At 37.5% G+C, this 22,114-nt stretch overlaps 4 protein-coding genes across 10 annotated transcripts in view; 3 read left to right on the forward strand and 1 right to left on the reverse strand.

Moving 5' to 3' along the window:
- The first annotated feature begins 8 nt into the window (after window positions 1-8).
- Window positions 9-14,024, forward strand: AP-1gamma (adaptor protein complex 1, gamma subunit). Of its 4 annotated transcripts, none has more exons than XM_089848326.1 (19): window positions 9-179; window positions 1,167-1,380; window positions 1,451-1,575; window positions 1,651-1,889; window positions 2,289-2,365; window positions 7,096-7,191; window positions 7,282-7,362; window positions 7,435-7,533; window positions 8,886-8,941; window positions 9,033-9,146; window positions 9,229-9,424; window positions 9,505-9,720; window positions 9,810-9,937; window positions 9,998-10,102; window positions 10,688-10,832; window positions 10,925-11,353; window positions 11,979-12,077; window positions 12,186-12,300; window positions 13,636-14,024. In XM_089848326.1, the coding sequence occupies exons 1-18, from the start codon at window positions 151-153 to the stop codon at window positions 12,285-12,287; spliced, it is 2,550 nt and encodes an 849-aa protein (XP_089704452.1). In that variant the 5' UTR covers window positions 9-150; the 3' UTR covers window positions 12,288-12,300; window positions 13,636-14,024. The 4 variants fall into 4 exon arrangements, with proteins under 4 accessions (XP_089704452.1, XP_089704453.1, XP_089704455.1 ...); XM_089848327.1 differs by having other exon boundaries at window positions 13,674-14,024; XM_089848329.1 differs by having other exon boundaries at window positions 13,678-14,024.
- Window positions 14,025-15,346: 1,322 nt separating this feature from the next.
- LOC149651419 (peptide deformylase, mitochondrial-like) lies at window positions 15,347-18,518 on the reverse strand. The gene is made up of 6 exons (XM_089848359.1): window positions 18,401-18,518; window positions 16,870-16,972; window positions 16,651-16,744; window positions 16,516-16,586; window positions 16,155-16,446; window positions 15,347-15,595 (listed from the first exon to the last, which is right to left on the reverse strand). Exons 2-6 carry the CDS (start codon window positions 16,900-16,902, stop codon window positions 15,381-15,383), a joined length of 705 nt encoding a protein of 234 aa, XP_089704485.1. The 5' UTR covers window positions 16,903-16,972; window positions 18,401-18,518; the 3' UTR covers window positions 15,347-15,380.
- On the forward strand, window positions 16,901-17,831 carry LOC149651420 (uncharacterized). The gene is made up of 2 exons (XM_089847214.1): window positions 16,901-16,953; window positions 17,015-17,831. The coding sequence occupies exons 1-2, from the start codon at window positions 16,901-16,903 to the stop codon at window positions 17,829-17,831; spliced, it is 870 nt and encodes a 289-aa protein (XP_089703340.1).
- A 559-nt stretch (window positions 18,519-19,077) lies between the features above and the next one.
- LOC149651421 (uncharacterized) overlaps window positions 19,078-22,114 on the forward strand; it is a 172,791-nt gene continuing 169,754 nt past the window's right edge. For 2 of the 4 annotated variants that reach the window (XR_016371202.1, XM_089848362.1), the window contains exon 1: window positions 19,078-22,053. Coding sequence is in view for 3 of the 4 variants with exons in the window: in XM_089848362.1 (XP_089704488.1) it covers window positions 21,970-22,053 (84 nt within the window). In the remaining variant the exon portion in view is untranslated. The remainder of the gene's footprint in view (window positions 22,054-22,114) is intronic. The other 2 variants (XM_089848360.1, XM_089848361.1) reach the window with 2 other exon arrangements.

Here is a 22,114-nt window from a genome sequence, read left to right on the forward strand (position 1 = left end):
TTCCGCGTTCTTACAAGGCTAGTACCCGGAAATATTCTAGGCAGAAATATTATTCTTAAGCGTATCTTAGCGGAGCGTCCAGACAAAACTTGCTTTTCAAGAGTTCGTGACTTCTTTTCTTCTTACGTCATAATTACAGTTGATGGCGGGATGGACTTTCAAGGAGCTCTGTTTTCCAGGTAAATAAGCGTTAAAATACGCTTTAAATTATTAATTAACTAGAAATTAATTAGATGAAATCCTTATATACGATCTAAATGTCAAGTTAAGCTTGAAAAAGTTCAAAATCTGTTCGAAAAATGCTCCGAAAAAAAAGCTGTTACTATCCTCTCACACCCCCGAGTAATATTCTATGGCTAAGCGCTGAGTTTTCCGGCCCACTTCCCTTTCGTCTTTGGGATTGTGTTGCGCTTTCCCGCAAAGCTCGTTTTCGTGGAAAATTTAAATAAAGTTTATCAGAATAATTAGGCAATTAATCCTTACAATTTTTCGACCAGAATAATATCCCCATTATCTATATTTCCTTGGCTATAAAAGCGGTCCCGGTAAGTTCTATAATATATCCTAAATTAGGACTTGTGTTGATGCATTCTGTTAAGACTTGGCCATGGGAATTCAGGGGAATGGATTAACCAGCGTATCAGGCTAACCTTAAAATTTCCAATGTGTTAGATGATGATGTAATTAATTAAATAAATAATTATAATTAAATATTTACGAAGGTTTTACGTACAGTCTGAATTTCTTTGAGCCAGTGTTTCAGATGTAAAATATTTATTAAAACCAGTAGTTTTAATGCAGGGAGTAATGATTATATTAAAATCTAACGCCACTCCTAGTGTAACATTACATTACGACTCATTAAGAATAAATAAAATCATCTAATCAGAGAATTTCGATCTCGCTAAGGTTGTTTTTTTCTTTTTACTTCAATCTGTCTTTATTTATAAGGGTTTCTCACCACACTTGATTAGATAATAACATAATTTGCCTATCTCAACTGGTTTAACGTTGAAGTACCTTTTGAGTTTATTAGATCACCTTTTTTTAGGTCTAGTTTGACCTAAATTTAACCGTTATAATTTCAAACTCACTAAATTCAATGTAATAATGACTTTGATGACCTTAGTTTAAGCCAAAATTGATTTGTTATAAAATTTTTTAAGACTTACCTCTGGCATGCCAACGCCAATGCGTTTGCGTGACCTGATCAGGCAAATCAGGGCAGCGAGAACGGCCGCTGATGAAAGAGCTGTGGTTCAAAAAGAATGCGCCTACATTCGATCAACATTTCGAGAAGAAGATAATTCTTGGCGATGCCGTAATGTGGCCAAACTTTTGTACATACATATGCTTGGATATCCCGCTCATTTTGGCCAGGTATTCGCTTGACCTCTTGACCCCCCCATAGCTTATAATTATAAATTAACCGTTAAATCAAATTTCATAGCTGGAATGTCTCAAGTTAATCGCCTCCCCTCGGTTTACTGATAAAAGAATAGGATACTTAGGTGCAATGTTGCTTTTAGACGAACGGCAAGATGTACATTTGCTTATTACAAATTCATTAAAAAAGTAAATAACTTAATTAATTAATTTTTTTTATGTTTTGATTTGTTTTATGTTTTTAATTGTTGTTTCGTATTACAGCGACTTAAATAGTCAAACACAGTTCATAGTGGGTTTAGCCCTGTGTTCATTGGGTTCAATTTGCTCGCCCGAAATGAGTAGAGATCTGGCTGGGGAAGTTGAAAGATTGGTTAAGTCTTCTAACGCTTATATTAGGAAAAAAGCGGCACTAAGCGCGTTTAGAATCATAAAAAAAGTTCCTGAGCTTATGGAAATTTTTATACCCGCTACAAGATCACTCTTAACTGAGAAAAACCACGGTCAGTTGTTTTTTTTTTTTTTTTTTAATTTTTTGTTTTTATTTTTTTTTTGTTTTATTTTTTTTTGTTTTTAATTTTTTTTTGTTTTTTATTTTTTTTTTTTTTAATTTTTTTTTTGTTTCTATTTTTTTTTGTTTTTAATTTTTTTTTTTTATTTGTTTTGGTTTTTATTTTTTTTTTGTTTTTTATTTTTTTTTTTTATTTTTTTTTGTTTTTTATTTTTTTTTTCTATTTTTTTTTGTTTTTATTTTTTTTTTTGTTTTTAATTTTTTTTTTAATTTTTTTTTTGTTTTTATTTTTTTTTTGTTTTTAATTTTTTTTTTAATTTTTTTTTTTAACATTCATTTTGGGAATTTTTAATTCCCTTTTTTTTAATTAATTCTTATTAATTTTGATTAGGTGTTTTAATAACTGGAGTCATTTTAATCACGGAAATGTGCGAGAGAAGTCCAGATACTTTACAACACTTTAAAAAGGTGATATAGATGTTTTTGTCGGGCTTTGCACGTCTTTTCTTCTTGCGTCTTTGTTAGTTTAAAAACTGAATCGTGTTAATTATTTACTCTCTTCTATTAATTACCTAAAAAAAATTTTATAAAATTAAATCGCAAATAGTTAGAAATTGCAGCACAAAATCTTAGTTTTTAATATTCAATCAACTCTTGCGGGTAAAAGAAGAACCAAACACGCCATTTCTTTAGTAAATCCTATTAACCTCTTCTTCTAATGCGTTTTCTTTTGCTTTTTCCGTGGTGATGGAAACAGTACTACGAGGTATTAGTCTGACATTTCGTTCTTTCTCTAAACTTTAATTTGAAGAATTATTATTATTTTCTTAATTTGCTTTTTTTTTTTCACTATTTTGAAAATGTGTACGAAAAGCACCGACTTTTAAATGTTTCCATCCTCAAATGTAAAGCATGCTAACTGTATTATCTAAGGGTTTGATATCAATAGTTTTCTTAAGCAGTAATTTTCTTGATTTATTCAGAATTATTTCATTTGTTTCACATTTTGGTGTTATTTATCTATGAAAAAAACAGAAAAAGGCCTTCTCTCTTAGCCTGTTGTTGTCCCCAGTTCTTATTTAGAAAAACGCCTTTTCCCCGAGTTCTGATTTAGAAAAACCCGTTTTCCCCGAGTTCTGATTTAGAAAAACCTGTTTTCCCGGAGTTCTGATTTAGAAAAACCTGTTTTCCCCGAGTTCTGATTTAGAAAAACCCGTTTTTCCCGAGTTCTGATTTAGAAAAACCCGTTTTTCCTGAGTTCTGATTTAGAAAAACCTGTTTTCCCCGAGTTCTGATTTAGAAAAACCTGTTTTCCCCGAGTTCTGATTTAGAAAAACCCGTTTTTCCCGAGTTCTGATTTAGATAAACCCGTTTTTCCCGAGTTCTGACTTAGATAAACCCGTTTTTCCCGAGTTCTGACGTAGATAAACCCGTTTTTCCTGAGTTCTGATGTAGATAAACCCGTTTTTCCCGAGTTCTGACGTAGATAAACCCATTTTTCCCGAGTTCTGACGTAGATAAACCCATTTTTCCCGAGTTCTGACGTAGATAAACCCATTTTTCCCGAGTTCTGACGTAGATAAACCCGTTTTTCCCGAGTTCTGACGTAGATAAACCCGTTTTTCCCGAGTTCTGACGTAGATAAACCCGTTTTTCCCGAGTTCTGACGTAGATAAACCCGTTTTTCCCGAGTTCTGACGTAGATAAACCCGTTTTTCCCGAGTTCTGACGTAGATAAACCCGTTTTTCCCGAGTTCTGACGCAGATAAACCCGTTTTTATCGAGTTCTGACGCAGATAAACCCGTTTTTCCCGAGTTCCGATTTAGAAAAACCCGTTTCCCCCGAGTTCTGATTTAGAAAAACGCCTTTTTCCCCCGAGTTCTGATTTAGAAAAAACCGTTTTCCCCCGAGTTCTGATTTAGAAAAACGCCTTTTTCCCCCGAGTTCTGATGTAGATAAACCCGTTTTTCCTGAGTTCTGATGTAGATAAACCCGTTTTTCCTGAGTTCTGATTTAGAAAAACCCGTTTTTTCCGAGTTCTGATTTAGATAAACCCGTTTTCCCCGAGTTCTGATTTAGAAAAACCCGTTTCCCCCGAGTTCTGATTTAGAAAAACCCGTTTCCCCGAGTTCTGATTTAGAAAAACCCGTTTCCCCGAGTTCTGATTTAGAAAAACCCGTTTTTCCCGAGTTCTGATGTAGAAAAACTCGTTTTTTCCGAGTTCTGATGTAGATAAACCCGTTTTTTCCGAGTTCTGATGTAGATAAACCCGTTTTTTCCGAGTTCTGATGTAGATAAACCCGTTTTTTTCCGAGTTCTGATGTAGATAAACCCGTTTTTTCCGAGTTCTGATGTAGATAAACCCGTTTTTCCCGAGTTCTGATGTAGATAAACCCGTTTTCCCGAGTTCTGATGTAGATAAACCCGTTTTTCCCGAGTTCTGATGTAGATAAACCCGTTTTTCCCGAGTTCTGACTTAGATAAACCCGTTTTTCCCGAGTTCTGACGTAGATAAACCCGTTTTTCCTGAGTTCTGATGTAGATAAACCCGTTTTTCCCGAGTTCTGACGTAGATAAACCCATTTTTCCCGAGTTCTGACGTAGATAAACCCATTTTTCCCGAGTTCTGACGTAGATAAACCCATTTTTCCCGAGTTCTGACGTAGATAAACCCGTTTTTCCTGAGTTCTGATGTAGATAAACCCGTTTTTCCCGAGTTCTGACGTAGATAAACCCATTTTTCCCGAGTTCTGACGTAGATAAACCCATTTTTCCCGAGTTCTGACGTAGATAAACCCATTTTTCCCGAGTTCTGACGTAGATAAACCCGTTTTTCCCGAGTTCTGACGTAGATAAACCCGTTTTTCCCGAGTTCTGACGTAGATAAACCCGTTTTTCCCGAGTTCTGACGTAGATAAACCCGTTTTTCCCGAGTTCTGACGTAGATAAACCCGTTTTTCCCGAGTTCTGACGTAGATAAACCCGTTTTTCCCGAGTTCTGACGCAGATAAACCCGTTTTTATCGAGTTCTGACGCAGATAAACCCGTTTTTCCCGAGTTCCGATTTAGAAAAACCCGTTTCCCCCGAGTTCTGATTTAGAAAAACGCCTTTTTCCCCCGAGTTCTGATTTAGAAAAAACCGTTTTCCCCCGAGTTCTGATTTAGAAAAACGCCTTTTTCCCCCGAGTTCTGATGTAGATAAACCCGTTTTTCCTGAGTTCTGATGTAGATAAACCCGTTTTTCCTGAGTTCTGATTTAGAAAAACCCGTTTTTTCCGAGTTCTGATTTAGATAAACCCGTTTTCCCCGAGTTCTGATTTAGAAAAACCCGTTTCCCCCGAGTTCTGATTTAGAAAAACCCGTTTCCCCGAGTTCTGATTTAGAAAAACCCGTTTCCCCGAGTTCTGATTTAGAAAAACCCGTTTTTCCCGAGTTCTGATGTAGAAAAACTCGTTTTTTCCGAGTTCTGATGTAGATAAACCCGTTTTTTCCGAGTTCTGATGTAGATAAACCCGTTTTTTCCGAGTTCTGATGTAGATAAACCCGTTTTTTTCCGAGTTCTGATGTAGATAAACCCGTTTTTTCCGAGTTCTGATGTAGATAAACCCGTTTTTCCCGAGTTCTGATGTAGATAAACCCGTTTTCCCGAGTTCTGATGTAGATAAACCCGTTTTTCCCGAGTTCTGATGTAGATAAACCCGTTTTTCCCGAGTTCTGACTTAGATAAACCCGTTTTTCCCGAGTTCTGACGTAGATAAACCCGTTTTTCCTGAGTTCTGATGTAGATAAACCCGTTTTTCCCGAGTTCTGACGTAGATAAACCCATTTTTCCCGAGTTCTGACGTAGATAAACCCATTTTTCCCGAGTTCTGACGTAGATAAACCCATTTTTCCCGAGTTCTGACGTAGATAAACCCATTTTTCCCGAGTTCTGACGTAGATAAACCCGTTTTTCCCGAGTTCTGACGTAGATAAACCCGTTTTTCCCGAGTTCTGACGTAGATAAACCCGTTTTTCCCGAGTTCTGACGTAGATAAACCCGTTTTTCCCGAGTTCTGACGTAGATAAACCCGTTTTTCCCGAGTTCTGACGTAGATAAACCCGTTTTTCCCGAGTTCTGACGCAGATAAACCCGTTTTTATCGAGTTCTGACGCAGATAAACCCGTTTTTCCCGAGTTCCGATTTAGAAAAACCCGTTTCCCCCGAGTTCTGATTTAGAAAAACGCCTTTTTCCCCCGAGTTCTGATTTAGAAAAACGCCTTTTTCCCCCGAGTTCTGATGTAGATAAACCCGTTTTTCCTGAGTTCTGATGTAGATAAACCCGTTTTTCCTGAGTTCTGATTTAGAAAAACCCGTTTTTTCCGAGTTCTGATTTAGATAAACCCGTTTTCCCCGAGTTCTGATTTAGAAAAACCCGTTTCCCCCGAGTTCTGATTTAGAAAAACCCGTTTCCCCGAGTTCTGATTTAGAAAAACCCGTTTCCCCGAGTTCTGATTTAGAAAAACCCGTTTTTCCCGAGTTCTGATGTAGAAAAACTCGTTTTTTCCGAGTTCTGATGTAGATAAACCCGTTTTTTCCGAGTTCTGATGTAGATAAACCCGTTTTTTCCGAGTTCTGATGTAGATAAACCCGTTTTTTTCCGAGTTCTGATGTAGATAAACCCGTTTTTTCCGAGTTCTGATGTAGATAAACCCGTTTTTCCCGAGTTCTGATGTAGATAAACCCGTTTTTCCCGAGTTCCGATTTAGAAAAACCCGTTTTCCGCGAGTTCCGATTTAGAAAAACCCGTTTTCCGCGAGTTCTGATTTAGAAAAACGCCTTTTTCCCCCGAGTTCTGATTTAGAAAAAACCGTTTTCCCCCGAGTTCTGATTTAGAAAAACGCCTTTTTCCCCCGAGTTCTGATGTAGATAAACCCGTTTCCCCCGAGTTCTGACGTAGATAAACCCGTTTTCCCGAGTTCTGACGTAGATAAACCCGTTTTCCCGAGTTCTGATTTAGAATTAGAAATACGCTTTCCTCCTGAGATTGAATTAAAGTTGCGAGCGTTTGGCATGTACTTGAAATTTTAATAGAATTTTCATCATTTTGCTAATAATTCATTTAAATTAATTTATGTTACAAACAAAGAAGAATTAATCTAAACCGAAATTAAATTGACTAAAATATTATTATATTTTCTTTCGATCATTCATTAGTTGGTTCCAAACTTGGTTAGGATTTTAAAGAATCTAATCATGGCAGGGTATTCTCCGGAACACGATGTTTGTGGTGTTAGTGATCCATTCCTTCAGGTACTTAACTTCCGGGAAATTTTAAGAACTTAAAAAAATGTATAAAATATAAAACTCTTTGTTAAAATATTCATAATTTCTCTGTAAAAGGTGAAAATATTGAGGCTGTTGAGACTTCTAGGTAGAAATGACGCGGATGCTAGTGAAACTATGAACGATATTCTTGCTCAAGTATAGTTATCATTTATTTATTTTTTGGGGAGTTGAAGCGTTAACCTTTGACCCGACCCCATCCATATTCAGGTAGCAACCAACACTGAAACGAGTAAAAATGTTGGTAATGCCATTTTGTACGAAACTGTTCTTTCCATTATGGACATTAAGTCAGAGAGTGGATTGAGAGTACGGTGAAGCTTAAAGGAAAAGTTAGGCTAACATAACATTATAACAAGAAGTCATATCTAGTTTATTAGGGAGAAGGTATAAATTCGCCACACTTCCAGCTTTATCTCCAGTCTAAACGTATAGCAGGTCCGGAGTTAATCCCCACTTCTAAATTACAACCAGCATCTCATTGGTTCTTGAAAACGCACGTCAGCGCGAAGACGCGAATGACGAAAATTACAGTCATATTTTTTCCAACTGAGGAGAGGCAGCGAAATAGCCCGGCCTCCTTTTACGTCCCCCCCTTGTATTTTGAAAGGGGGACTGGGACTATGGCGCGCGAATACTAAGGCATCTTACACCTTCTCCCTAATAAACTAGATATCACTTCTTGATTAAAAGAACAGCCTTTTTCTAAATGAAACGATCTCTTGTTACAAAATAATTAGATTAGCATTTAATTAGTCTTATAAAAATCACGGACTACTGCGCCATCCGCCATTGTTTTAGTGTCGTCTGCTAAGTCGAACCTTTTACTCCTACGGGATTGGTTGAATTTTCACAGGCTCGGAGAGTTAGGGGTTTGGGCTAGCAGACGCCACTAAACCAATGGCGGATGGAACGGTAGTTCTTGATTTTTATTTTTAAGACTAATTAAATGCTAATCTAATTATTTTGTAATAAGAGATTATTGTTTTAATATTAAATTCCTTTTATATTTAGAAAAGGGCCGTTCTTTTAAGGTAGCGACCATGGATAAAGAATGCGCGTGAGGAAATGTGTTTTCACTCTACAGGATAGGCAACTCCCTATCTCGAACGACAGCTTATTCTGTATATACTCTCTTACCACATCAGTTGTCAGCACGCGCAAACCTAGGTCTCTATGGAACGTAGCTTTGTACGTGCTGTCAAGAGACTGAAAACTTCAGGATCTTCAGGATTTAAAATATCCGCGAGTTTTTTAGCTGGAGTGCACGGACCTCTAGGCCTTAGTTTCAAATACGTGTGAAATTGTATACAGTCTACTACACGTATTTGAAACTAAGGCCTAGAGGTCCGTGCACTCGACCTAAAAAAACTCGCGGATATTTTAAATCCTGAAGATCCTGAAGTTTTTTCCTCTCTTGACAGCACGTACAAAGCTACGTTCCATAGAGAAACACGTTTGCGCGTGCTGACAACCGATGTTGTAACAGAGTATATACAGAATAAGCTGTCGTTCGAGATAGGGAGTTGCCTATCCTGTAGAGTGAAAACAAAGTTCCTCACGCGCATTCTTTATCCATGGTATAATGTTATGTTATCAAAACTTTTCCTTTAATTTAACGAACTATTATCGATTTGTTTCTAATTTAAGTTAATTCTTAGGTACTAGGCGTTAATATCCTGGGCAGGTTTCTTCTAAATACGGATAAAAATATAAGGTATTCCGCCGGCGATAGTTTATCGAATTATCGAAGCGCGCGCGCGTGTTACCTGTACGAGAGTTTCAATATCGCTAATGCATTATTTCAGATACGTAGCTTTGAATACGTTACTGAAAACAGTTCACGCCGATTATAACGCGGTTCAAAGGCACCGAAGTACCATCGTTGATTGTTTGAAAGATCCTGATGTTTCCATTCGAAAGTAAATTAAAAATACGCCTGATTCGGAACGGATGTTGGGGTTGAGTGAGAAATGTGGTGTTAAAACGTTGATTTTTACTTAGACGTGCCATGGAGCTGTGTTTCGCTCTAATGAACACAAACAACATTCGAACAATGACCAAAGAATTACTTTCGTTTTTGGAAAAAACAGACCCGGAATTTAAAGCTTTATGCTCGTCTAATCTTTTTATCGCGGCTGAGATGTATTCACCCAGTAAACGATGGCACATTGACACCATGATTCGCGTTCTAACTTTGGTTGGTAACAAGAATCGATCTATCTATCCTCCGTAATTGTAACTAGAAGAAAAAAGGGTTGTTTTTCCTTTTTTTTCTAGGCTGGTAATTACGTTCGAGATGACGTAGTTGGTAATTTGATTCAACTTATATCTGATGCAAATACGATGCACGCCTACACGGTGCAACAATTATGGAAACAACTTATCGGAGACTTGCAACTTCTCCAACCTTTGATTCAAGTTGGTACTTGGTGTGTCGGAGAATACGGCGATTTATTGAATAGTTCCGAAGAACCCGATACTGAACCAGCCAACGTACGAAATTAAACGAAATTAATTCAATTCAATTCAATTAATTTCAAATCTACGTACGCTTTTGTTAATTAAATTAAACGTTATTTAAGGTGACGGAAGATCAAATTGTCGATGTTTACGAGAAGATCTTAATAAATCATCACATGACAATTGTCACGAGAGAATATGCCTTAACATCCTTAATGAAATTAAGCGTTCGTTTTCCTAACAATGCACCGTAAGATTTAAGATTTACCGCGCTAATGAACTTTTTAATTACTTAATTTTAATTATGTAGTCGAATCAAAAGAGTCATCGATGTATTTGGTGGCAACATGAATGTTGAGCTTCAACAGCGTTCTGTTGAATTTTCTTCTTTATTCTCCAAACACGATAACTTGAGGTTTGTAATTAATTATTGAGATGTTAATTATTTAATTATTTTTCATCCAATTAGCGGTCTTATTCCTGATCAGCGCCATCTACCCATAGCGGTGACTTTGAGAACTACTGTAAGCGGCAAGCCAATCAGATGTCGCTAAATTCTGGTGACGTCACTGACTGGCACTCTCGAGTCTTACCAAAAATGAAATGACGTCACCAGATTTTAGCGACATCTGATTGGCTTGCCGCTTACGGTAGTTCTCAAAGTCACCGCTATGGGTAGATGGCGCTGATCAGGAATAAGACCGCTAATTAAAGCTTAATTTTTGTTAATTACAGCGCCATCTACCCATAGCGGTGACTTTGAGAACTACTGTAAGCGGCAAGCCAATCAGATGTCGCTAAATTCTGGTGACGTCACTGACTGGCACTCTCGAGTCTTATTACCAAAAAATGACGTCACCAGATTTTAGCGACATCTGATTGGCTTGCCGCTTACGGTAGTTCTCAAAGTCACCGCTATGGGTAGGTGGCGCTGATCAGGAATAAGACCGCCCGCTAATTAAAGCTTAATTTAATTTTTTTTAATTATTTTGACAAATAGACCTAGCCTTTTTGAAAGAATGCCGCCCATGGAGAATAAATCGCAAACTAATACGCCATTTCAAAATGGTCAAGCGACGGAAGAAGAATTAACTAACGATATAGAAAATAAAGATATTAATAACATCAAGGATAAACAAGAAACGGTATTATAATAATACGCGTTGAACACAAGACCGGCTGATCGGAAGGAAGCCTTAAAGGTTAATTACCCCTTTTTTTTTTTTTCTACTTCCAGAATTCGTTACTGGACTTATTAGGCGGTCCAACTGAGATCCAAATAACCCCCTCGGAAATGAAGGCGCCTCCCGCCAGTAGCGCCGATCTTTTAGATTTATTGGGAAGTTTGGATGTCAATCCTCCACAACCACCATCGACAAACCCGGCTCCTCCTCCTCCTCTTCTGCAGAATGTTGTGGCGCCATTACCCCCAATTTTAGGGAACACTCCCTTAATAATGGACGGTCTTTTCCCCGTGGCGGCGACAGTCGAAACAAAGACGGTGGAGTTTTCTCCGATCATAGCGTTTGATAAAGACGGACTTAAGCTGGAATTTGCCTTTGAAAAACCTTTAGACAATCCACTAATGACGATAATCACGATGAGTGCCCATAATGAAACTTTAAATCAAATGGATGATTTTCTATTTCAAGCGGCTGTACCTAAGGTATACTTAAAGGGAGGGTGAAGTAGAAAATCAACTGATTTTTTATCGATTCTTCTACTAATTATTAGGCCAGTCTGCGTAGTGAAACATTCAGGAAATACCAGCTCCGAATGATTTTAAAATTCAAATTAGGTTCAGATTTTAAGGATAATTTTAAAGAAGGACCTCCAGCCAATCGCGTAACGCCCTGCCTTTTTATTAACAAAATTCTCGTGGCACGCATGCTCCATGTCTCGCGCCACGATTATCACGTCGCTCGCGAATTTTATCAAATCTCGTGATAAATTTCATTCAACACGTAACATGCCACGAGAATTTTGTTAAATGGAAGGCAGGGCGTTACGCGATTGGTCGGAGGTCCTTATTTAAAATTATCCTTAAAATCTGAACCTAATTTGAAATAATTTTAAAATCATTCGGAGTTGGTATTTCTGAATGTTTCACTATGCAGACTGGCCTTATAATTAGTAGAAGAATCGATAAAAAATCACTTGATTTTCTACTTCACCCTCCCTTTAATATCTTATTGAAATGTTAATGGAGATTAATAGCATCTTGCGCGAATTAACTTAAATTCGTTAAATTTTAATTAAACAAATCGGTACGTATTTACTATTTTTTTTAGACGTTCCAGCTTCAGTTACTTCCTCCAACTGGAACAGTTTTACCAGCAAACAACACCGGTGCCATCCAGCAATTGATTAAAGTCATCAACCCTAATAAAGTAATTATTACAAATTACTTCAAATTGATAGTTAAATTTAATGAGAAGTAATAAATACTTATATTACTTCTGACTGATTAAATTTATTTATTGTTTTCTCGTACACAGACGCCTCTAAGAATGAGGATACGAGTATCCTATTCTCTCAATGGTGTTCCAGTTCTCGAACAGTCAGAAGTTGGAAATTTTCCCGTTACTTTATGGCAGTGAAAAATTATGAAAGGTAATTATAAAATTACATATTTTTAATAAAAGTATGAGTTGTCCGCTTGTTTAATTAAAAACGAGCCTAAAAAAGTATGCCTGGGTGAGTACTCCCTTTGAAACGAGTTGCAACTTGATCAGGTCAGTTTTACTTATCGTAAGGTTGATTATTAGGCGTGATGAATCGCGAGTACGGGGCGTGGCTAGCGACGAGTACGGGGGCGTGGCTAGCGACGAGTACGGGGCGTGGCTAGCGACGAGTACGGGGCGTGACTAGCGGCGAGTACGGGGCGTGACTAGCGGCGAGTACGGGGCGTGACTAGCGGCGAGTACGGGGCGTGACTAGCGGCGAGTACGGGGCGTGACTAGCGGCGAGTACGGGGCGTGACTAGCGGCGAGTACGGGGCGTGACTAGCGACGAGTACGGGGCGTGACTAGCGACGAGTACGGGGCGTGACTAGCGACGAGTACGGGGCGTGACTAGCGACGAGTACGGGGCGTGACTAGCGACGAGTACGGGGGCGTGACTAGCGACGAGTACGGGGGCGTGACTAGCGACGAGTACGGGGGCGTGACTAGCGACGAGTACGGGGGCGTGACTAGCGACGAGTACGGGGGCGTGACTAGCGACGAGTACGGGGGCGTGACTAGCGGCGAGTACGGGGCGTGACTAGCGGCGAGTACGGGGCGTGAATAGCTTACGAGTACGGGGCGTGACTAGCTTACGAGTACGGGGCGTGACTAGCGACGAGTACGGGGCGTGACTAGCGACGAGTACGGGGCGTGACTAGCGACGAGTACGGGGCGTGACTAGCGACGAGTACGGGGCGTGACTAGCGACGAGTACGGGGCGTGACTAGCGACGAGTACGGGGCGTGACTAGCGACGAGTACGGGGCGTGACTAGCGACGAGTACGGGGCGTGACTAGCTTACGAGTACGGGGCGTGACTAGCTTACGAGTACGGGGCGTGACTAGCTTACGAGTACGGGGCGTGATTAGCGACGAGTACGGGGCGTGATTAGCGACGAGTACGGGGCGTGACTAGCGACGAGTACGGGGCGTGACTAGCGACGAGTACGGGGCGTGACTAGCGACGAGTACGGGGCGTGACTAGCGACGAGTACGGGGGCGTGACTAGCGACGAGTACGGGGGCGTGACTAGCGACGAGTACGGGGGCGTGACTAGCGACGAGTACGGGGCGTGGCTAGCGGCGAGTACGGGGCGTGACTAGCTGCGAATAGTAGAAATTCTTCCAAGGCCTATACTAGAATTGATACCCCCAAAAGCGCAGCGCTACTCACCCAGACCTACAAATAATAATATTCTAAATATAAATCTCTACCATATATAGATTGTTTTCTTTTCTTTTCTTCCTTTTTTTTTATGGAGAAAGAGCAAAAAGAGAGTTCGTATGTAGAGTTATAAATAATATGCAGAATGATGCCTCGGCAGGCAATGTCCGTTAAGAATTGCAAGGAAAAACAAAATATATATGAAAACTATTCAAGTGAAAAACATAATACGCAAATGTTGTTTTGGGGGGAATGTTTACCATGAACACTGACTTTCCTAACTAACAAACAAACACGATATAAAAAAAAAGTAATGAAATATAATAAAAAGTAAACCAACCCAATTTTTTTAAATGACGAAATTCAAAATCAACTTTCTTCATTTGATATAAAATTATAAACATTTCTTTCGGAACTTTAATTATAATATAACAAAAAAAAAAACAAAGTGTGCTCGTGAGTTTTTCAAATTCAAATTAAGATGGGATCAGTGCCTGCCATTTTTGTTTTTTTCTTGTGTATAGCGAAAAACTAAGATAAACTGGGGTTTATATTAATTATAATTATAATTGAATTAATGTAAAATTATAGATTTTTTTTTTTGTTTCCTCATCAAATTGTATTAGATGACCCTTGACCCCCACCTAAAACAACAAATTAATTTACTTTTTTTGAAAAAGAAAAAAATTAGAGAATTATTCAAATTCATTCTACGAACGATTTGTATCGATTGTACAATTCACTAGTTAAAAGAAAAACTTAAACGACAACGTAAAAGCTAGCGGTATAATAATTTCATAGACTTTGTTTGAAATTGAAATTGTAAGGCTCGTAGCGCGATGGTTTCAGGAAGAAATATATATTGTTTAAGGTTTAGGAACCCAAAAAGAGACAAAAAAAAACAAATTGCAAAATTTATATATATATATTAAAAATTATTAAAAAAAACAAGATGTCATTCCATCCATTTAAAACGAAGAAAATGAATTAGGAATTTTAGCAATCTCTTAGCGAGTAATTTATTAATAGTAATTTCAGTATTTTTATGAGTTTTTTTTTCGCCCGCTGTCCTTTAGCTTTATTACAAATTTTCTTTAAAAACGCGTATAAGCTAAAATATAAACATATTTTCTTAATTTTTACTCTGTTATTTAAGTGGAAAACATCTAATTTAATTAATAAACGTGTTTAATTAATTTAAAAAGAATGAAGTAAGTTTTTCAACAACAAAGTCGCAGTGCGGTAATATTTAAAAGAAAATATATTTAGAACATTTTCTTGTATGGAATGACAAAGGCCTAGGCTTAAATTAAAATAGGCCAAGTTAGGCTTAGTGTAGGGAGTAACGGGTGAGTTTAAATTTCTAGCATCCTCTGATTGGCTGTCCAAATAAATCTTATTCCGCGACATCCTCTGATTGGTTGCCCGCCCCCCATTTAAGCCTAGAAGGTCGCCTGAAGGTCAAAGGCCTAAGAGCCAAAAATACTTTATTCTTTGGGGAATTAACTGTAAATACACTAAATCGTGAGCGCTTTTGGATAAAACAAAATTGAAATTTGGGATTTAAACGCTACTTTAATTTAACGAAGATATTAAAAACTTCAAATCAGGCACTTTGTTTGTTTTATAAGTTTGTATTTTTATTTCCATGGAAAATTAAAACTTAAAAACTTTGGAAAGGAAAGAAAGTTTTAGGTTTATGAAGTAGCTGAATATAAAAAAGAGGGGGGGGGGGAAAGCTGTATCATGTTCCAAAATAAAAACAAAATGTTAACATTTTCGAAAGAAACTATTTTTTATTACATTAATGCTTATATTTTACAGTTTTTATCCTAAAAAATGGGAAAAACCATCTATGGGACCGGATCTTTTCAAGGTACCAATATTCGTAGACTAATGTTTTAGGATTCATGAAATCAGTGTAAAATAGGCCATTTAAATGGTCTATTTCATGCTGTATAATTCGAGCTGGCCAGCCTCTAACTTGCCACGAAATAGGCTTCGCATTTTCATCATATCCTTAACATTAGTAAATATAAATTACATTGTTCTAACATGGATAAAGAATGCGCGTGAGGAAATTAGTTTTCACTCTACAGGATCGGCAACTCCCTATCTCGGACGACAGCTTATTCTGTATATACTCTGTTACAACATCGGTTGTCAGCACGCGTAAAGCTAAGTCTCTATGTAACGTAGCTTTGTACGTGCTGTCAAGAGACAAAAAGCATCAGGATCTTCAGGATTTATAATATCCGCGAGTTTTTTTAGCTCCAGTGCACGGACCTCTAGGCCTTAGTTTCAAATACGCGTAGTAGGCTGTATACAATTTCACACGTATTTGAAACTAAGGCCTAGAGGTCCGTGCACTCGAGCTAAAAAAACTCGCGGATATTTTAAAGTTGCATAGAAACCTAGGTTTACCCGTACTGACAACCGATGTTGTTGTAACGGAGTATATACAGAATAAGCTGTCGTCCGAGATAGGGAGTTGCCTATCCTATAGCGTGAAAACTAATTTCCTCACGCGCATTCTTTATCCATGGTTCTAATGTACTCTCGAGGTTTAGTTTTGTACCTGTTAGTTTTACTTCAAGAAACCTAGGAACGCTTCCGCTGTAACCTTTGAAACTAGCGCACATCTCGGGGAAACTAACCTTAGTATTATTGACCACTGTTATTACTGGATTAATAAATATCTTAAGAGGGAAGACCCTCATCTCTTGCGATTGAACCATTTCAGGTGGAATTCCCGATAGCATTTTTGAAGTGTATTGCAACCCGATTATTCTTACAGGACACCCTATTTGTGGGGCGGCTAAACCCATAGCATCTTCTTTCTTCATTACTATTTTTATTTTACTAATTATCTTAATAATTAAGAACCGTAATAATTAGGTCAAAAACACGCAGCAAAGATTTTGGAAATATATTATTACATTTTTAATTTCAGAACTTTTTATTTGATCTAGATCAACTGGTGTTGATTTTCCACGTAAAACTGGGTCCCCTGTAAAATTATAAATGCTTAGTTAAAGTTAATTAGTTTAATTATTGTGAGTTTAGGTTTCAACCTATTAGACAAACATGTTTATACGGTGGATTTCCCGCTGTAGGTATCCATAAACTGCGGTACCACTTTTTAAAAGTGGAGAATAGTGTTTTGGGCTGTTTAGAAGACATTATTAAATTACAATTAACTAAATTATTAATTATATTAATAATAAAAATATAAAATAATAAAATTGAGGCCCGCTGCCCACGCTCCCGCTATATTTTGTAGTCTGCTTAACTTTTGTTTTGAGTAGCGCGATCTGGTGGTCCATGTTTTCAACATCTAAGCCTTGTGATTTGACGGCTGGTCGCTGCGATTTTCTGTGCGATCTTAACTGGTACCTAAAAATTTTGATTTTATTTATATTTTAAGGGCTAATTTAGATTAAATATCAAAGTTTTATTCGCAGACGATACTAAACTCTCCCATCGCATAAAATCTACTCTAGACTTAGCCAACCTCCAAGCGGATTTGGACTCTGTTGAAGTCTGGGCCACTAATCATGGCCTTCGCTTCAATGTGGACAAATGCGCTGTACTCCACCTGGGTTCTTCTAACCCGCATCATACCTACCTTCTCTATGGTAAGCCCATAAGAGGCACCCTATCCGAATCCGATTTGGGTGTCACCATGGAACCCAACCTAAAATTTACCTCTCATACCAACAAAATCAGTAAACGTATTCACTCCCTTTCAGGGCTAATTCGTCGTAATTTTAATAATCGTTCTCAAAAATTCATCAAAATTCTTTACAACGCCCTAGCTTTACCAATTATTGACTACGCCTCCCCCATATGGACACCGTCGTCCTCTTCCAGCATTACCACCCTGCAAAAGGCTCAAAATAAATTCACTAAATTAACCAACAAACTTGAGAAACTCCCAGCCCCTACAAGATTATCGAAACTCCAAATCGACCCAGTCCACACGCGTCATTTAATTAATAATCTCTGTCTTTTACACGATTTCTTTAACAATAAGCTCGCGCTGGATATCGATACTTTCTTCCAACCGGCACCCTTATCCTCTACTAGGGGTCACTCCCTTAAAATACTAAAACCCAGAGTGTTGACCTCAGTCCGTCAACATCACTTTACAAGCTCGGTCATCTCTGATTGGAACGCACTCCCAGAATCAATAATCTCTATCCCTATAAGGTCTAAATTCCGCGCTGCACTTTCTCAACATTTTCACTTGTAATCCAATGCACTAGTCACTCCCCCCGCTCGTCCTGGAAATTCCTTCATTAATTAATTACCTACAACCCCATGATAGTTAAATCTTAAATTAGTATATACTCTCATGACCAAATCTTCTATTCCTATATTTTAATTAAATCCCCTCAAGCGCTTGGTCGCCTTAAATTCTCAATATTTGTTTACTATTCTCAAGTCAAATTATTAACTAATTACCTATAAGCACTTTGTTCACTTAGATCTTAATTATTAATTACCTATAAGCACTTTGTTCACTTAGATCTTAATTATTGTTTACTGTCTCATTTTATAATCGTTACCAAACTCATGTTTAAAACCTTTAATTAATTATTTATATGCACTGTTTCATTTAATTCTTAAAATCTGTTTGCTATCCTCCTGTTTAAAATCTTTATTTAATTATACATATGCACTGTTCATTTAATTTCTAATATTTGTCTACTATTCTCAATTTCTCATGTCAAAATTCAAATCATTCCGTCCGTACCACAAAAGCCTAAGGCTTGCATGTACGTTGCTAGTCCAAATAAATAAATAAATAAATAAATAAACCGATGGTGTAGATAAAGAATGCGCGTGAGGAAATTTGTTTTCACGCTATAGGATAGGCAGCTCCCTATCTCCCACGGCAACTTATACTGTATAATGTATATACTCTGTTCCAGCTTCGGTTGTCAGCACACGCAAAGCTAGGCCTTTATGTATTGTAGCTTTCTGCGTGCTGACAAGAGACGAAAGAAAAACTCATCTATTCGCTTTTGCTACCATCAATAAAATATAGAAGCGACACGGGGAATGTTTATGGTTCGTCACCATTTCATATTAGCTTAGAGTATACGTCCCTTTGATGACGTCATCATTTCGTATTAGCTTAGAGCATACGACCCTTTGTTGACACATAGCCCACTTGATCACGCACGCTGGCTATGGTTGACATCACCATGGCATATGAGATTAGAGTATACGTCCATTTATTGGCATAAACTCAATAAAACTCGCTGATATTTTAAATCCAGAAAGTGACTTGTCAGTACGCACAAAGCTTCGTTCTATAGAGACCTAGGTTTGCGCGTGCTGACAACCAAAGCTGGAACAGAGTAAATACAGAATAAGCTCCCATCGGAAATAGACGCCTATCCTATAGCGTGAAAACAAATTTCCTCACGGGTGACGCGCATTCTTTATCCATAGTATCTCTGACTCCTTTACTACTGCTCCATGGTGGCAAGTAATATTTCCGTGGAGTAGTTTTAATGGAGCAAAACATAAGTTTATTTAAATGGCATTAAATATATTTACGCCTTATATAATATTGCTCTATGGTGGCACAATGCTGCATGCCCAAATGGACACGGTCATAGCATACTCGATCCACCTCGTTGAGCGCGTGATCGAGTTGGCTATGACATGTTGTCGTCTGCTGAAGGACATTTAGGAAGGTCAAGGACGGATTCTCCTCGAAGCTGGCTAAAATACCCCGGATTTGGTAATTTATTAATGTTTTTATTATAATTTTTAATCGTATTTCAAGTAAAAAGGTATGCTAATTAATTTTAATGTAAATTATGCATTGAAAATCTGCGAAAATCATGGTAAACTCCGAGTTCGTAAATTGCGTCCACGAGGTTAGGCTTAGCGCCTGTGACGAAGGCTAAGGCTTATGTGGAAGTAAGACTCGCTAACGCTAAGTAATTAAAGTAAATACTAACTTTCAAAGTCCAAATTTTGTCAATGTAAAGAGTATAAGGGTTACGAGTTTATTAGTCAAGCTGTGTAAATTACAGCCTTGGGGTGTGAACGTGAAGTTATCCATGCAGAATTGGGTGTTGCAGTATTTTGAGCGTAAAACTTGACTATAATTTCAAGTGAACCATTGGTGCAAGTAGCCTTTTTTTAGCAAGTTTGTTAGACTTCCCCTCTATTAATATTAGCTGATAAAATAAATGGATGATAGCGTTTGGGGTCCATGGATGGTTTTTAATCGCAGTTAGTAAAGTTAACGGTGATATTGTGATACTTTTTAGAAGTTGAAAACTTGCGGATGATTTTTATTAGCCTCACAGTTAGAAACGACTTTTTGGCGAATATCCCAAGTATTATTGGTAAAATGGCGCTTGTATTTCAGATTGACAATCATGTCATTAATACGTGAACGATTAATACGATTTTTAGCTTGAGTCAGGGCTGGATTAAAAGGGGGGGGGCTGAGGGGGCACTGGCCCCCGGGCGCAAGGCTTGTTAGGGACGCATTGAGTTCCCCATCCAACCTTACTAAAATCTTGGGGGTCGAATTAATTGAGGAGAGAGTTCACTAACGTACCCAATCCATAGGAATATCATTACACCCAACTCTGGAGGCTCATAACTCTGGTTCTACTATAGATAGGGAAATGTCCTTTGAGTTTGTTATAGTCCTATTTGCCCCCATCCAACCACAGTAAAAACTTGGGGATCGAGTACAAAGGGGCCGAGTAATTGAGAAAAATGTTCATAAACAGACCCTCCATAGGAGTAGCATTTACACCCAACTTTGGAGGCTCATAACTCTGGTTCTACTAGAGATTGGGAGATGCCCTTTGAGTATGTTTTAGTCAGGGTCGGATTAGAGGGGGGGCGAGTGGGTACTGGCCCACGGGCACAACGCTTGTTGGGGGCACATTGAGTTAAACTATTCCCCCTTAGCAACATTTGCTGTTCCTTTTCTTTCTGCTTAAGGGGGCGCGCATTATCTCGGCCCCCAGGTGCAAAATTGCTTAATCCGGCCCTGGCTTGAGTCTTTTATTTTAAAATGGCACAGTATTAATGATTGACGTTTATTTCAAATTAATCTTATTAAATTTTTGATTTATCTTAGTTAAACTTTCTAGTTAATTGTACCATGAATTTATTGTTATTACTATTTATTCTTTTTAGTCGGTTTAAAAGTAACTCAAAGTGATTATTTATGTCAAGATTGACCCTTAACCATATTAATAGTGATGTAATATTTATTTTTCTAGTTTTTTTTAAATGATTTGTTTGAAAGTGAAATTAATGTTATTCTAAATACTTGTGCCATTTAAGCAGAGCTGCGCTAATTAGATGGCAACTAATTAAATTAGAATTAGCGAAAAAGGATAAATATTTAGCTAATTAGCAATTAGATATAGAAGCTAATTAAATCCAATTAGTAACTAAGCATTTATTTTTCAAAATAATTAATTACCAGAGATTAATTGAAAATCCAATTGGCTAATTACCCAATCCTAAATATAATTAATTTTTAATTAGATAAATGCTTTTCCGATGCAAAATAATTGATTATAATTACTTCCCAATTAGCAGTAAGGTAATTTAAATTCAATTAGCATCTTCAATTAATTAATTCGAATGTTAATTTGCAAATTAATTAGCACAGCTCTGCATTTAGGATGATAAAATTTTTAAACTGTATTACATTGTTTGAATTGGTTTTATTTTAGCTATTATCTGTTTTCAAAGGAGCAATTTATGTTGGATTCTGGAATGATTAACTATGATTTGACAAAATAGCACACAATATTAAACAGGTCAATTACCGCAGGTCAATACCATTCTTAATTCAAGTCTACACTTTAATTTTATCCGTTGAAAGGGAATCTCATTAGGAAAGCTATTTAGACAGCGTGTGTAACATTTCAGGCCCTTAGTGCGTAGCAATAATTAAATCTTATGCAGTTATTTATCGTCATATTTATTTTTAGAAGGGAAGCGCTTGAGGTCCAGTTCATTTTAGGGATTTTTTTGCGCCAGGACATAAATAAAATGCTTAATTATGGAATAGGTGAACGATTGGTCCTAGCCCTCCCTTTTAAGAATAATGAACATAATCAGGATTTTAAGAATGAGATTCCCTTTGCGGTATTAAGGTATCTAGTTTATGGTTTTAGTTATAAATACTTTTAGAGGAAAAGCGCTTGGCAACTCGTTGAGGGTGTTTTGTAGGATCTAAATAAAGTTCTTATTTATGTTTAAGGTAGAAGGTTGCTTATACGCTTTGTCCTTTAAAAGTAATCACGATTTTAAGCGAGGCTTAGCTTTTTACGGTATTATTTTTCTTCCCCCATTAAGTTATTTAGTTTAACGTTACTCGTGTGCTATTTATGTCAAATCATAGTAATTTGTCTTATGCCGGAACCTTTTGCGTCGCATCATTAGCGAATACTCTACTGGATTTCCATATTAAGGTAATTAATTTGAAGTTACGTGTGTGCCATTTTTTCCCAATTATTAATTCGAATTTTTCTT

This window comes from Phalangium opilio, unplaced genomic scaffold (assembly GCF_054372755.1).
Source record: "Phalangium opilio isolate 3A_F unplaced genomic scaffold, DU_Popi_V2 ptg000082l_1, whole genome shotgun sequence".
NCBI classification, from domain to species: domain Eukaryota; kingdom Metazoa; phylum Arthropoda; class Arachnida; order Opiliones; family Phalangiidae; genus Phalangium; species Phalangium opilio.

What these genes read in the sequence shown, in the direction of transcription:
- AP-1gamma (XM_089848326.1), top strand. Translation starts at nt 151, where the DNA reads ATGGACTTTCAAGGAGCTCTGTTTTCCAG. An exon ending in ATCCCGCTCATTTTGGCCAG is followed by an intron (nt 1,381 to 1,450) that starts GTATTCGCTTGA and finishes CAAATTTCATAG; the next exon opens with CTGGAATGTCTCAAGTTAAT. An exon ending in CCTGATGTTTCCATTCGAAA is followed by an intron (nt 9,147 to 9,228) that starts GTAAATTAAAAA and finishes ATTTTTACTTAG; the next exon opens with ACGTGCCATGGAGCTGTGTT.
- LOC149651420 (XM_089847214.1), top strand. Translation starts at nt 16,901, where the DNA reads ATGTTTTCAACATCTAAGCCTTGTGATTTGACGGCTGGTCGCTGCGAT. An exon ending in GCTGGTCGCTGCGATTTTCT is followed by an intron (nt 16,954 to 17,014) that starts GTGCGATCTTAA and finishes GGGCTAATTTAG; the next exon opens with ATTAAATATCAAAGTTTTAT.
- LOC149651419 (XM_089848359.1), bottom strand. Translation starts at nt 16,902, where the DNA reads ATGGACCACCAGATCGCGCTACTCAAAACAAAA. An exon ending in TCGCGCTACTCAAAACAAAA is followed by an intron (nt 16,745 to 16,869) that starts GTTAAGCAGACT and finishes TCTTCTAAACAG; the next exon opens with CCCAAAACACTATTCTCCAC. An exon ending in AAAGTTCTGAAATTAAAAAT is followed by an intron (nt 16,447 to 16,515) that starts GTAATAATATAT and finishes TTAATTATTAAG; the next exon opens with ATAATTAGTAAAATAAAAAT.